Below are 16,185 nucleotides of genomic sequence, written 5' to 3'. Positions count from 1 at the left end.
TAAGCGGCTTTCAAAACTCTCAAGTACACTTTTCAGTCACGGTGTAGTCCGAAGCACGAAACAGGGTTCTGATTGGCTGCCGGTGCCGAGTATGCAAATTGCCAAATGAACGTTCGTTTGTAGCGGTTTGCTTGTAGCTTTTGCTTTATTCAATAAAACAAACATTTGAGTTGAATTTATTTCTTTTTTTTTTTTTTCCTTGAATATGTTGTCGGCCACCCGAGCCGAGAAGGTTTTAAAGTTGTACACCTGACGTAAAAGTTGTACGCCCCGGGCCTCTCGGCAGATGTTATTTCAAACACTGATAATAATAATCCATCCATCCATCCATCTTCTGCAGCTTATCCGGGGTCGGGTCGCGGGGGCAGCAGCTTCAGTAGGGAAGCCCAGACTTCCCTCTCCCCAGCCACTTCTTCCAGCTCGTCCTGGCGGATCCCGAGGCGTTCCCATGCCAGCTGGGAGACATAGTCTCTCCAGCGTGTTCTGGGTCGTCCCTGGGGTCTCCTACCAGTGGGGCATGCCCGGAACACCTCACGAGGGAGACGTCCCGGGGGCATCCTAATCAGATGCCCGAGCCACCTCATCTGACTCCTCTCGATGTGGAGGAGAAGCGGCTCGACTTTGAGCCCCTCCCGGATGACCGAGCTTCTCACCTTATCTCTAAGGGAGAGCCCGGACACCCGACGGAGAAAGCTCATTTCGGCCGCTTGCATCCGGGATCTCGTTCTTTCGGACACAACCCATAGCTCGTGACCATAGATGAGGGTTGGGACGTAGATCGACCGGTAGATTGAGAGCTTTGCTTTTTGGCTCAGCTCCTTCTTCACCACGACAGATCGGTACAAAGTCCGCATCACGGCAGACGCCGCACCGATCCGCCTGTCGACCTCTCGATCCCTTTCACCCTCACTCGTGAACAAGACACCCAGATACTTAAACTCCTCCACTTGAGGCAAAATCTCCTCCCCGACCCGGAGAGGGCACTCCACCCTTTTCCGACTGAGAACCATTGTCTCAGATTTGGAGGTGCTGATTCTCATCCCAGCCGCTTCACATTCGGCTGCGAAACGCTCCAGCGAGAGTTGGAGAGCTCCACTTGAAGGCCCCAACAGTACAACATCATCTGCAAAAAGCAGAGATGCTATACTGAGGCTACCAAAACGGAAACCTTCAACGCTTCGGCTGCGCCTAGAAATCCTGTCCATAAAGGTTAATGAACAGAATCGGTGACAAAAGGCAGCCTTGGCGGAGCCCAACCCTCACTGGAAACGATTCCGACTTATTGCCGGCAATGCGAACCAGACTCTGACATCGGTCATATAGGGACCGAACGGCCCGTATCAGCCGCTCCTGTACCCCATACTCCCGAAGCACCCTCCACAAAACTCCACGAGGGACACGGTCAAACGCTTTCTCCAAGTCTACAAAACACATGTAGAGTGGTTGGGCGAATTCCCATGCGCCCTCGAGGACCCTGCTAAGGGTGTAGAGCTGGTCCACTGTTCCGCGGCTGGGACGAAAACCACACTGTTCCTCCTCAATCTGAGGCTCGACTTTCCGACGGACCCGCCCCTCTAGGACCCCTGAATAGACCTTTCCAGGGAGGCTGAGGAGTGTGATCCCTCTGTAGTTGGAACACACCCTCCGGTCCCCCTTTTTAAAAAGGGGGACCACCACCCCGGTCTGCCAATCCAGAGGCACTCTCCCCGATGACCACGCAATGTTGCAGAGGCGTGTCAGCCAGGACAGCCCCACAACATCCAGAGCCTTTAGGAACTCCGGTCGGATCTCATCCACCCCCGGGTCCTTGCCACCGAGGAGCTTTTTAACCACCTCGGTGACTTCAGTCACAAGGATCGGAGGGCCCACCTCGGATAATAATAATAATAATAATAATAATAATAATAATAATACAGTAAAGTCTCATTATATCGATATTCTCGGGAGTCTGAAAAAATATCGATATAACCGGACTATCGATATATCCGATCCTGCGACATGTAAATTTTCTCATTGCGTTCATATAGTAATCGTAAATAGTATCGTAATAAGCAGTACTATCGATATCGATAACCGATATCGATATAACGAGACTTTACTGTTATAATAATAAGGCATTTTAGGCATAAGGCATGTTCTCCCTGGACCCGTTCTCCGGGTCCTCCGGTTTCCTCCCACACTCCAAAAACATGCATGGCAGGCGGATTGATCACTCCAAATTGTCCCTAGATGTCAGTGTGAGAGTGACTGTTGTACGTCTTTGTGTGCCCTGCGATTGGCTGGCAACCAATTCAGGGTTAAGGCACACTGTCCCGGTGGACAGTGTGCGGTGTATTGGCGATGTATTATGGAGAGCAGGTTGTCGCCTATGCAGCTTGCTCCCCCTCGCCACCACGCTCACTGGACCAAAGGAACAGCTGAGCTGATACAATTTGGGGTCAGTATGGTCGCAGGAGCTGCCGGAAAGGTAGCGGAGTTCGCCACCAGACCGCCTTAGGTGCGCCATTACCGAATTGATTTCAGGTTTACTCCCATAGGCGCTGCCGGAAAGGTGGCGGATCTCGCCACCAGACCGCCTTAGAGGCTCCGGAGACTCGTGGATGGCGGGGTCGTCTTTACACCCGTGTAGGTCTATAGGACCTACCCACTGCCAATGTACAGCACCTGGTATTCCCAGGCGGTCTCCCATCCAAGTACTAACCAGGCCCGACCCTGATTAGCTTCCGAGATCAGACGAGATCGGGCGTTCTCAGGGTAGTATAGCTGTATAATAATAATAGTAATAATAATAATAATAATAATAATAATACATTTCATTTATCAGCATCCGGTTAAGGGTTAAGCAGTATGGAAAATGAATGAATGAATAATACACACTCTTCAGACTACAAAGGAACATCTCTGGTTGATGTTTTACCCACAGCATTGGAGCCTAAAAAAATGTATTTTTTTTCATTGAATCTGTTGTGTATTATTTTACTTGGTCATGTAGTCATATTTGAAATCTTGGGAGCTTACTTAGCTGATCCAATAAAAGCACTTTCCTTTCCTACACAGTTCAATATGGTTAAACATATACCTGCAGTGGAGGTCTGCAGACCCAGCTGCCAGCAGAATGTTGTTGGGATGCCAATCCAGGCTCAGAATGGTGGAGCGAATGGGCTTTTTGATATGCTTGCTCAGCCACCTGTCAGTGATAATGGAAAAAAAAGCTGCCATGACAAACTTAAAAGAAACTTGTAAAAGGTGAGATGTGCTGAGCTGTAGAAATTTTGAGCTGTGTCAGTGCATCTATTAAAATGATTTGGATTAGCCTTTATTAGTCTTACAGTGTGATTATGCTGTATGATTATGATGTACTCCTATTATACACCTGTAAATGTTGTTAGTTGGGGTTTACTTTCCACAATTGTCTGTGTTGGTGGGGCCATCTATTGGACACAAGCGGTACCCTGTGGCATCAAATGTGTGCAAAACAAGCAAACAAACAGGCGGCCCAGTAGTTAGCGTGTCAACCTCATAGTGCAGGGGTCAGGAACCTTTTTTGACTAAGAGAGCCATAAAAGCAAAATATTTAGAAATATTTTTCGGTGAGAGCCACACACATGCAAGCGTGCACGCACATGCACCCACACACGCCTATGTGTGTGATTTCCACAAAATGTCAGAATGTATTATTTAAAGGACAACAGACACCTCCAAACATAGTTGCATCCATAATTTGTAAAATACAGTGGTACCTCGGTTTTCGAACGACTCACAGTTCAAACAAATCGGAGTCCGAACAAAATATTTGAGATATTCTTGCTTAGTAGTTCGAACAACAATCAGAGTTCGAACGCCGGTACGATGCGTGAGTGCGTACGCGAGGGTGGGATGCTGAGCGGCGTACGGGTGTATCGCTCTGTTCGTGACCAACTGTTGTCGCTAGCGGACGTGCTGCGTTTTGCTCTCGCGTTTAATACAGGTGTACGAAGAGTTTTAGGTAAACATTCAGGGTGTTGGAACTGATTAAAAACGATTAAAACGATTTACATTATTTGTAATGGGAAAAATGGTTTCGGTGTTCGAACAAATCGGTTTTGGAACAGGGTTCTGGAACGGATTATGGTCGAGAACTGAGGTACCACTGTAACTTCAAATGACTTTTCCTGACCGCATTTTGCAGATTCCACCGCATTTTTTACTTTTAAAAATTTGTGCTGAATATTCAATGTTTCTTGTTTTCGAGTTGATGACGATGCCGGAAGTGACGTGATTTAGGAACTCCCTGAGGCATTCGTAGCCGTAGCGCACCAGCCGGAGGGGAACAAGGAGCTAACCGGAGTTAGCGATTCACCGCTTGGATAACCGCTGTCATCCTCTCAGCCTCACAATGGGGAAGAAGGTGCTTCCAGTCGTGAAAGAGAGCAATCGCCAATATGTATATGTGGAGCAAAGCGATCGGACAAGCATACAGCTGCTGTTAGCTTGTAGCCATAGCGAACCAGCTGGAGGGGAACGAGGAGTTAACCGGAGTTAGCGATTCGCCCTTGAATAACCGCTGTCATCCTCTCGTGTTGTTTCTGCTCCTCTCGAGGCTGAACAAGCTCACAGGTGTCAAAGTCAAGGCCCGCGGGCCAAATCCGGCCCGCCACATCATTTTTTTCGGCCCGCGAAAGCAAATCAAACTTGTTAAATTCCATGATGATTGCTAAAATCTGAGCCAAAATTTCCTATTTTTGGATGTCAACCACAATAAAAGTCATTATTCTTGACTTCAGATTTGAAAACGAGTTTTTCATTAATTTGCTGTGTGCTCTATATGTAATATTTGAAGGGATTTAAACATTCTAATGGGTTCCCCAAATTCATAACGGCCCTCGAGAGGAAACCATAACTACAATTTGGCCCGCGGCAAAAAAAATGACTTTGACACCCCTGATCTAGCTCGTCAATTAATTTGTTGAATGTATATAAGTAAAATGGGGCTGCCCCAAGCCAAAGATGATTACATTCTTCAGAATGGGGGACGAGCTCTTTGTGTAGCCGAAAGAACGGTTCGATGACAGTCAAGCCTGGTACATATCATTCCGACAGTCAGTCCTTTCTTTGAACCGAACACGAATGCTTTTCTTGACCCCGTGATTAAACTCTCCATTTTATGTAAATTATTCAATTTCAATTGATGCGATTCACTACAATTTTCTTATTATGAACTCCATTGTATAGAAGGTCATTCATACGTAAGTAACTTTTCTTCTTGAAAGTTTAAACAACTCTTTGCATGCACAACCATTAAACAATCTACATTGATGTTGACATCTTGTAGCTCATTATTTGTTATTCATGTCCTTATATTCCCCATGTCACCGAAGTTGATGCTATATTGCTAATTCACGAGCTTCATATATGCTTCATATGTCGTGTCCTTCACCGGTTTCGTCGCTTGCATACGGCTCAAATTGATACGGAAGGACTTATTTAATCGATTGCAAACCACTTATGCTTTCCTGTTCAGAACGATTTGAATCATATTCATAACTGGATGAGTCACAAGAAAACATCTTCTCCGAATCTGAACTTTCTGAAGACATTGTTTTGATTCTGGAGCAAGGCAGTTTGTGGGTGGGCCAGGATCGCCGAATTCGCCCAGGTTCCCAATGTGACGTCACAAACATGGGGGCAGGTCTTTCTGAATCTGTCCAGTTTCGAGCTCATTAGTGGCAGTTTTGGGCAACTTTAAGTCATTTTTATTGGTGTTTTGCATTTGACTAAAAATATCAGCCTGCGTGTTTTGCGCATTTTAGATGCTATAAAACGTTTTTCGGATGTCAGTTAGGCACCCAAAAATGGTGTCTGTTGTCCTTTAAAATAACTTTGTGATAATACTCACCATAAACATGAATGATGATTGGTAAAAATCCAAACTATCGGAATGAAAGTCAACTTGCCCGGGCGTTCTAAAGGTTAATGCTAGCTAGCCTGCACACTGCTCATTAGCTTGCACACTTGCTTTCTTCTGCTGTCTCGCAGAGTATACTGATGCGAATGAGCATGGGGCTTGCAAAGTGCCACTGACATTTGACTGTTTTCATCTATGATAGTTTTTCAGGTTTGTCAGAGTGTGCCCTGCGATTGGCTGGCAACCGGTTCAGGGTGTCCACTGCCTCCTGCCCGAAGACGGCTGGGATGGGCTCCAGCACCCCCTGTGATCCTCGTGATGATTAAGTGGTTAGAATAATTCATTAATTAAAATAATTCAATTTTGAAATTAGAATTGCATCCAGTATTTTTGGTGTTTTTCTGCCAAAAGTAAAGGTGCAGTGTGTGTATACTGCAGCAAAGAAGGTTTTACCAATCATTTTCCTTCTCAAAATAGCAGACAGAGATGAGTCGAGCTCCACTGCCCAAGGCAAACTTGTTCTCCAGGGGGGACCATTTTACACAGGTGGCTGCACGGTTGATTCGTACAAGGACCAGAGTGGGCTTCCACGAACCATCCTTCAAAGTCCACACATAGGCATTGCGGTCAGAGGCACAGGTGACAATGCGATTGGACTCAGAAGCCCAGTCAATGCCTGCGAACATGACAATGAGGTTCCATTGAAGAATAATTAAGTGCATGACGCTCAAATACACAGATGCTTGATTCACACACTTTCAATGTATATCATACATTATTTTCTGCACTAAAAAAAAGTACATAAAAGCCTTCAATTTTCTGAGAAGCAAACAATACGCCCTATCGACTGATGCGCAGATAATGAAGAAATGTCAGTCTCTTCATATTCCCCATTCGGGTTTTCACTATTAGTATACCAATGTCATTTTGTGGTGATTTTATTAGCAAGAACAAAGTATTTAAAAAAAAGTGTTCTGCCCAATTGACAAGTGCATTTGGCAATACACACTCAAACTCACAACTAACTTTATGAAATCTGTACAGCCATCATGAAACAAAGATAAGACCAAAAGCATAGTTAATGATTGACCAAATAAAGGAAGGAGTCAAGAGAGACATCTAAGGATATTTAGCCCTTTGTGGATTTGTTGAATCAAAAGTCTTTAAAAAATACAAATAAAAAAACTACAAACTAAAAAAAAAACAAGACACGGTTAAATATTTGAAGTGGAAACCACCCTTCCCCCAGGCACTCTCAAGTGATACAAGCTGTTATACCTGTGATACGCCCACTGTGCTCAGTAAGCTCATGGATCTTGATCCAGTCTCGGCCTTTCTTCTCATAAATGTTCACCACATTGTTGTTGGGGCTTACCGCAATTTCTGTAGGGGAAAAAAATATTCGCAACATTTTTGTATTGGATGTACAGTAAAGTCTCATTATATCGATATCGGATATATCGATAGTCCCGGTTATATCGATACTATTTCTATGCACGCACGGAGAAAATTACATGCAAACAGGGTCGGATATATCGATAGTCCCGGTTATATCGATATTTTTTCGGACTCCCTTGAATATCGATATAACGAGACTTTACTGTATTTCCAAATGTATTCATGTAAGGACCTCTTCATTCATCATTCCATATACTTATTTGAATCTGAAATCTTGTCATGGCTCCACCTGGAAATCGAATGGGATCATACTATGCTCTATTGTATAGAGCATTGTATGATCCCGGGCTAGATGGAGGACACTGATTCGCTGTGGCGACCCCTGAAGGGAAAAGCCGAAAGGAAAAGAAGTAGCTTATAGAATAGATTAATATTATAGAGTCTATAATATTCATTTATATTATATACTCTATAATATTCATTCGCTGTGGCGACACCTGAAGGGAAAAGCCGAAAGGAAAAGAAGAATAGATGAATATTATAGAGTAAAATATTCATTAGTAATATTCATCAGTATAAAATATTCCTCTATATTATAGACTCAAATATTCATCTATTCTATAAATTTCCTTTCGGCTTTTCCCTTCAGGCTTTTAAGGCAGAGAGCCCTCTGAGTAGTTGGGACCCGAGGACGGAATGCTGCATTTGGAACCTTGCTAATGGTGGCTAGGCTAGCTAGGAAGGATATCAAAAAGTGGTGAGGCCAAGAAATACATGGAAAAGAACCCCATCTTCAGTTTCACCTCAAAAGAGACTATGTGTTTTGTTTTGTCCAAATTGACAATATCCCCAATTTCTAATTCAAAAATGGAAGACATCTTGAAAACCCTTCTCGCAAGTCAGGAAGCCCAATATCATGCCAATTTGGCTCTCCTAGAGGAGCAAAAGGGAGCAAATGAACTGAAGCCAGAGGAATCGCTCTTGCAAAAACAGATGGCCGCCAGGAACATGCCCCGGGTGAAGGCGGGTGATTTTATAGCCAAGAAAGGGGTGGCGGATGATCTTGAGGCATACCTGCATACATTTGAAGCAACAGCCACTAGAGAAAGGTGGCCCAAGCAGCAATGGGTGGGATTGCTAGCACCCTTCCTGACAGCGGAATCACTGAATGCTGTCTGGGACTTGACCGCAGATAGGACAGAAGACTACGAGTACCTAAAAGCTGAAATTATCAGCAGACATGGGCTCACCAAGTCGGGATGGCACAGCGCTTCCACACCTGGACGTTTCAGCCAGACCAGCCTCCATGGGCACAGATGCACGAATTGGCCTGCATTGCCCGGAAGTGGCTGGAACCGGAAAGGAACACGGCAGCTGAGGTGGTCGAGGCCATTGTTGTGGATCGCTACTTACGGGCCCTGCCCTATGAGGCAAAAAAGATCACCAGTCAGTAGTCACTGACTACTGCCTGTCAAGCAGCGGCAGCAGTGGAGCAGCACCAGGCCACAGCGGAGGTGCTGCGAACGACCAGGAAGGAAACCGGCAACACATTCCCACCCCGGACCGAAATGGCTCACACAAAGGTGCCTAAGCTCCCCAACGCAGCCAAGATGGCTCTAGGCGGCATCAGAAGCCCACCCAGGCAGTGGCGGATGCTCAGGGGCACTGAGCCGAAACAATGCTACAAATGCGGAGAGATGGGACACATCTCATGGCAGTGTGGAAAACCAACGGAAGAGTCCATGCCGACCGCTGACTCTTCCAGTGCCCACCCTGCTCATTATGCCTCCCTCCTGGGGGTGAGTGACAGCTCACTAACAAGACCCCCCACCTGTCGAGTGATAGTGAATCAACAGGATATTGAAGCGCTGCTGGACTCCAGAAGCCTGGTCACCTTGGTGCGCCAAACGCTGGTGGATCCAACCAGGTTGTCTCCAGAGAAAACCTTTCCAGTCTCCTGTGGCCACGGAGACACCAGAGAGTACCACACCACCGAACTCACCATGACCACAAACAAGGGAATCATCCGCACGGTAGCACCGCACGGTAGCACGGCGTCTAATTGGACGCGACTGCCCGGCCCTTCACCCACTGTGGAGAGAAACACAGGAAAGACTGGTCCGACTACCTCGGAAGGGGAGAGGTAAGACACGTGTAGTGAATACTCAAGCCTACCCCTCTGGATCACACTCCCCAGCCTGTGCTCTCCTAGGGACAGCAAATGCACCACCGGAGATGGAGTCTGGCCCAGAGACAGCCAAGGAGACTCCAGCCCCAGAAAATCACCCGGCTTCCAGTGGTGCCGAGAACCCAGGGGCCCAGAAGGTGCCTCCTCTAACAGGCCGGTATGGTACAGCCCAGTTACAGCATCCTACCCTTGACAACGCCATGACAAATGTACAGGTTTTAGAGGGTGTATTACTGGGGGAAAGGACAAGTCCCACATACCCCAATTTTGCTGTTGACCGGGGCTTAATATATCATGTAACGAAGAAAAATGATGAGGTACATGAACAACTTCTCGTGCCACAGCCATGCCGAGCTACAGTACTGGACTTGGCACACACACACCTGCTCGGGGGACACCGAGGGGTAGAAAAGACAAAAGAGAGAATCATGCAACAGTTCTTCTGGCCGGGGGTGCACAAGGATGTCGTTCTTGCCCCGAGTGCCAACAGGTGGCGCCAAAGCCCACATACAGAAACCCGTTCATTCGCTTACCCATCATCGAGACCCCTTTTCAGAGGCTTGGGCTGGATATAGTTGGACCTCTACCAAAAAGTGCTAGGGGACACCAGTATATTTTAGTTATAGTCGATTATGCCACTCGGTTTCCAGAGGTTGTTCCCCTCAGAATTGCTACCACTAGGCTGTTTGCAAAGGAACTGTTTGCTCTCGCCAGCAGAGTGGGAATTCCAAAGGAGATACTGACAGAACAAGGAAGCCTCCTTATGCCCAAGGTCATGAAGGACCGATGTGCCCTGCTCAAGGTCAAGCAACTGAGAACTTCCATCTACTACCCACAGACGGATGGTTTGGTAGAACGGTTCAACAAGACACTCAAGGCCATGATGAGGAAAGTGATCAAAGAAGACGGCCGAAACTGGTATCAACTGCTGCCATACTTGTTGTTTGCTGTGAGGGAGGTACCACAGTCTTCTACCGGTTTCTCACCCTTTGAGCTGTTGTAGTCTTACAGAGGCTTGGGAAGAGCAGCCGTGCCGACAACGTACCCTCATCGAGCATGTGGGAGACATGAGAGAAAGAATGAAGGCCATTTATCCTATAGTGCGAGAGCACATGGAAGCGGCCCAAATTCAGCAGCAAGGGTCCTACAATAGTCCTGCCCAGCCTCGAGAGTTCAAGCCAGGGGACAGAGTGCTGGTCTTGGTGCCAACCGTGGAGTGCACATTCCTGGCCTCCTGACAAGGGCCCTTTGAGGTCATCGAACGCATGGGGGAGGTAAACTATAAGGTGAGGCAACCTGGTAAGAGGAAACCTAAGCAGATTTATCATGTTAACCTCCGAAAGAAATGGCATGCCAGAGAGGCGCTGTTCAGTTGTCTCCCCCCCCCCAGCGAGGCTAAGGAATCAGCAAGAGAAGAAGTTCAGATGGGTCCAACTTTGTCCCCACACCAACGCCAGCTGACCCTCGAATTGTTCGAGCGTAACCAAGACGTCTTCTCCTCCATACCTGGGCACACAGAGGTGTTGCAACACGAGATACGCACCAGGTATGGTCCATACCGTGTGCCGGAGTCCCGCAAGGCGGCTATTCAGGAGGAGATCAGGAAGATGCTGGAACGGGGGGTAATTGAGGAGTCCCAAAGTGCCTGGGCAAGTCCGATTGTGTTGCTTCCCAAGCCAGACGGGTCAATACGATTCTGTAATGACTATCGGAAGTTGAATGAGGTGTCTGAATTTGATGCGTATCCAATGCCTCGTGTTGATGATCTTATTGACTCCCTGGGACAGGCACGCTTCATAACCACTCTCGACCTCACAAACGGTTATTGGCAGGTGCCCCTGACCCTGGCATCAAAGGAGAAGGCAGCCTTCGCCACACCAGAGTGACTCTACCAGTACACAAGGCTCCTGTTTGGTCTCCATGGAGCACCCGCCACGTTTCAGCGCCTAATGGATCGGATTCTCACCCCCCACAAGAGGTACGCAGCAGCATACTTGGATGATGTTGTCATACAGAGTCCCGACTGGGAGAGTCACTTACCCCGAGTGCAAGCTGTGATTGACTCCCTCAGAAAAGCAGATCTCACAGCAAACCCGAAAAAGTGCAGGTTGGCATTTGGCGAGATCAACTACCTGGGCTACACTATAGGACGGAGCCTGGTGAAGCCTCAAGAAGCAAAACTACGGGGCATACAAGATTGGCCCCAGCCCCTTTCCAAAAAGCAGATGAGGTCGTTCTTAGGCCTGGCTGGCTACTATCGACACTTTATTGCTGACTTGGCTGCTATAGCAGCCCCCATGACAGAATTGACGACCAAAAAACACTCCCGGTTGGTGAAATGGAGCAAAGACAAAATGGCCTTAATTAATTTGCAACAGGCGCGCCCGAGTGACTTTCCACCCTTCATCCTCTTCAGCGCCGTCCTCATTTCATCCTTGCTAATCTTTGCTACGTCTTGGTTCACAAATGTCACATCTTCTACTCTTTGTTCCTTCTCATTTTCCTCATTCATCAATTCTTCAAAGTACTCTTTCCATCTTGCCATCACACTACTGGCACCTGTTAATACATTGCCATCTCTATCCTTCATCACCCTAACCTACTGTACGTCCTTACCATCTTTTTCTCTGTCTCGCCAGTCTGTAAAGGTCAGTCTCGCATTCCTTGCTGTCCAGCTTAGCATACAAGTCATCCTCTTGTTTGACCTTTGTCACCTTTACATAAACCCATGTTATATTTGCTACATAATGTACATATATTTTTTTTTCACATGACAGTGTGCTCATGTCATTTCATCATCAAGTTGGTATTTTCCATCGCTATTTTGCTTTCTCTGTACCGTATTAACAAAATACTGACACTGTATGTCTGTCTGTCGGTACATCACTGATAGTTGAGCAAAATGTTATGAGCACACACTTCATACGCTGTTATTTTTCAGATCAAACAGACAATAAAAGTGTTGTATTGGGAGCATTGTAGTCAGGACACAAGTTGGTCTTGTATCACTGTAAGGCACGATGAACAGTGTGTGTACAACAAGAAACAACAAGTTGTAGACTCAATCGATGAAAAGGTTTCTTCAGCCGTCATCTGTACTTCTTTGAAGGTGTCGGACGTTTCGCTTCTTGTCCAAGAAACTTCGTCAAGAAACTAAAGTCTTACTCGTAGTTTAGGCCCTATATATATACCTACTGTCCAGACATGGCGGTCCCGGACTTTGCTATGATAGGTCCCTGCTCTCAGGTTGGAGGGAGCAGAGGACTAATCCCTGACACTCCACTGATTGTCCGTCAATGGTATATTAAGTTCTGATCCCGTCAGTGAACAGTCCATTTGCTGTTTTGGTAATCAGATTCCTTGTGGTTCCGCAGGAAGCATTAATACAATTACAGGGTAGAGAAAATGCATCTGCAATACACCAGTGACGTCTCTGGAGTTGGGGCCAATGCGGCTTGGCCCCATTAGACAGCACTGTAAAGCACTACGCGTGGTTAAAATACCTATGAACGGAACTGGTATTAAATGTCAGAATCAGAAAACCTTTAGTTGTCCCACAATGGGGAAATTTGCAAAATACTTTAGAATAATTATATTCAATAGATTCAAATTTTGTTCTTTCACAAGCAATTCTACGTAATAGAAATGATTTACCAACGCCAAGTTCAACAATCTAACTTCTGAAAACATGACCAAAAAAGACTGAAACTGCTCCATGAGTGCTTATTTAAAGAACAACCGACATCACTTTTTTGTTTCTTAACTGACATCAGAAAAACGTCTTAGAGCATCTAAAATACCCAAAACACGCAGTATGATATTTTTATTCAAATGCAAAACACCAATAAAAATGACTTAATGTGTCCAAAATCTGCAAAAAAATTGAGCTGCGAATATTTTCAGAAAGTCCCGCCCCCAGTTCGTGACATCACGCCAAGACGTCTTGCATTGCTGGAGAATCAAAACAATGGCTTCAGATTTGGAGAATATGCTTTCTTGTTACACATCCAGTTATGAATATGATTCAAATAGTTCTGAAGAGGAAAGCATACATGTTTGCAATCGATTAAAGAATGTATTGTTATTATTATTAAAGAAGCATGGCCTGCCACAGGAGGTGCTGCAACATTTAAAGAAGCATGGCCTGCCACAGGAGGTGCTGCAACATTTCTACACGGCTGTCATCGAATCCATCCTGTGTTCTTCCATCACCGTTTGGTTCGGGGCCACCACAAAATTGGACAAAATCCGACGTCAACGGACAGTTCGGACGGCGGAAAAAATCATTGGTACCGCCCTACCCACTCTCGAGGACTTGCACACTGTAAGAATCGAAACTAGGGTGCGGAAAATCATACTGGACCCTCCGCACCCTGCCCACCACCTTTTCCAGCTACTCCCCTCAGGCAGGCGCTACCGATCCATGCGCACCAAATCCAGCAGATATTTAAACAGCTTCTTCCCCCAAGCCATTAACTCTTTGAACAGTAGCCCAAATTGAACTGTATAGTGCCTCTTTGCAATTTTTTTGATGATGATACTAGTGCAGCGTGTTCGACCGGACACAAATTCCTTGTGTGTTCTACATACTTGGCAATAAAGATGATTCTGATTCTGATGATTCTGATTATTCCGTGCCATTATGAGGCAACATTGAGGGGAAATGTCTCACCGAAAAAGAGGCACAAAATGGCGACCTCCTGTGACCACCTCTGTTTCCACAGGCTGATAAATTCCTTAGATGGAGCCTGGACACCCTCTTCTGGCGGCTTTTGGGTGCAACACGAGGTCCCCAGACCAAACAAGTACATCAAAATACATTGACGTGATGGAAGGACCGCTACAATGCGTCTTTTTTCGGTCAGGGGCGTTCCTTTAGTGACGTCACGTACGGACTCGTCACCACCTCAAAAACTAGACTTCCTGAATATTCAGCGCAAGTCTTAAAACATAAAATATAGCTAAATGCGGTGGAATCTTATTAAATACGCTCAGTAGAAGTCATTTGAAGCCATTGTACAAATTATGGACACAACTTGTCCAGAGACATCGGTTGTCCTTTAAGTTATGTCAGAATGATATACATGACGTGATGCCAAGACGCAATCAGCTGACGGTCAATTTTGGTGGATAGCATTATACAGCAGTTGGCTCGGTTGGTTTTCATCAGTAGTAAGAAGAGAATAACAGTAAACCAATAACACGACTGAATTAGATTCATTGATAAAGGGCAAAATTTAGCACTTTGCCACTTGCGTTTCAAATAAATGTAAACATATGAGACCATATCGATCCCAAATGGTTCATTGCTCATCAGAATCAGAATAAGAATAATCTTTATTGGCCAAGTGTGTAGAACACACAAGGAATTTGTCTTTGGTAGAACACGCTGCACGTGTGTCATCATAAAATGCAATGAGAAGAGCGTTGTTTTGCTTTCCTTACCTGCTTTTCTGAGAAAAAAACTACATGGTCTACAGCTGGATTTCAAACATTTCAACAATTCAAATATTTTATTCATAGCCTTATTTGTGCAATGAATAACTTTATTGTGGTCTTGATTTCAACGTTATTACATAGGCTTTACCGCTTGTGGTGCCCCGCACAACTTTTCATGCCAGAGATGCCACTGATTAGCACACATTTGCATATTCACAAAGGTTTACCTCAGGTGTTACTCCAAAAGAAAGTACATTGGTACAAGAGGTTCACCGTGTTCCACGTACGTGTCCTGTCTTTATTCCAGGTGTGGCAAGAAAGTGAATCTAGACCAAAACTGTAGCGTGACATGTCTGAACAACGATGGGAGAAGCTCTTGGAATGTGATGATGGTCTCCTAAAACGGAGATCAAAGAGCAGCACAGGGAGATACTTTGACATGAAAGAGACAAAAGATCGAGCAACAATATTCACTAAATGCCTTGATCAATATATGTTAGCTCTCTTTAATATTTATTCTAGTGTACACATGCAAATGCATAAGCGCACACACACGCGGACGCACACACACTCACAAGCACACTCACACGCACGCACACAAGTACTTCATGAGCAGACCTGCCTCCGAATAATTGTTTGAGAAAATAATACACACCTTTTGAGGAGTGGTGCATACTATGCAAACAGGATTTTCATTTGCCTTTACTATCTGTGCACCCTCATCCTCAGGAACAAGTGACACTGACTATTTGTACTTGATTTTCAAAGTGCTACTATAAAGCAGGCATATTCCCTTTCAGCCTTCTTCAAGCAGGTAGAGGTAGCACTGTTCATAGTCACAAGCTCCGGGCAGATTAGACGTTTTTCTGCTTCATGTATCAAATCAACGAAACAACGTAACAACCGCTTACCTTTCGTGTAGTTCAGTTGAGTAGTACAGTAGTTAGTGGCTGTATATTCGTGGACTCTGGGCAGTCGACACGAATCGAGCTGAGCAGTCGTACTACAAGGAAGTCAGTGTGTTATTACTGAAGGGAGTGAAGAAAAAGTGGGTGTGTCTGAGCGGTGAGGGTTGGGTTAGCATCTCATGTGGACGGAGCAACATACAGTACATCAGACTCTTACTTATGATGTTGCAATCCTTTCAGATGTTAATGTATTTGGGGAGGGGGGGGGTGTTTATTAGTGAAAGTCGGCAGGTCTCTTAGTCCCCACCGAGGGTCCAGGTTCAACCCTCCACACACGCACACACTTCTGATAGAATTTGAGGAAGAAG

At 45.7% G+C, this 16,185-nt stretch overlaps 1 protein-coding gene and 1 pseudogene across 1 annotated transcript in view; both read right to left on the bottom strand.

The window, feature by feature from the left end:
• The window catches only part of LOC148885980 (actin-related protein 2/3 complex subunit 1A-A), a 20,520-nt gene extending 4,559 nt beyond the window's left edge, over nucleotides 1-15,961 (bottom strand). Inside the window, exons 1-5 of the mRNA XM_089019649.1 lie at nucleotides 15,821-15,961; nucleotides 15,197-15,306; nucleotides 7,163-7,267; nucleotides 6,338-6,560; nucleotides 3,080-3,187 (exon numbers count right to left, since the gene is read on the bottom strand). Of these exons, the coding sequence (XP_088875775.1) occupies nucleotides 3,080-3,187; nucleotides 6,338-6,560; nucleotides 7,163-7,267; nucleotides 15,197-15,260 (500 nt within the window). The 5' untranslated portion in view covers nucleotides 15,261-15,306; nucleotides 15,821-15,961. The remainder of the gene's footprint in view (nucleotides 1-3,079; nucleotides 3,188-6,337; nucleotides 6,561-7,162; nucleotides 7,268-15,196; nucleotides 15,307-15,820) is intronic.
• On the bottom strand, nucleotides 2,653-2,771 carry LOC148885981 (5S ribosomal RNA; annotated as a pseudogene).
• Nucleotides 15,962-16,185: the final 224 nt, after the last annotated feature.

This window comes from Hippocampus bargibanti, linkage group LG17 (genome assembly GCF_051943395.1).
Source record: "Hippocampus bargibanti isolate YZ-2025 linkage group LG17, ASM5194339v1, whole genome shotgun sequence".
Taxonomy (NCBI): Eukaryota; Metazoa; Chordata; class Actinopteri; order Syngnathiformes; family Syngnathidae; genus Hippocampus; species Hippocampus bargibanti.
Note: the sequence above shows the minus strand (reverse complement) of the source record. Positions and strands in the feature narration are given on the sequence as shown.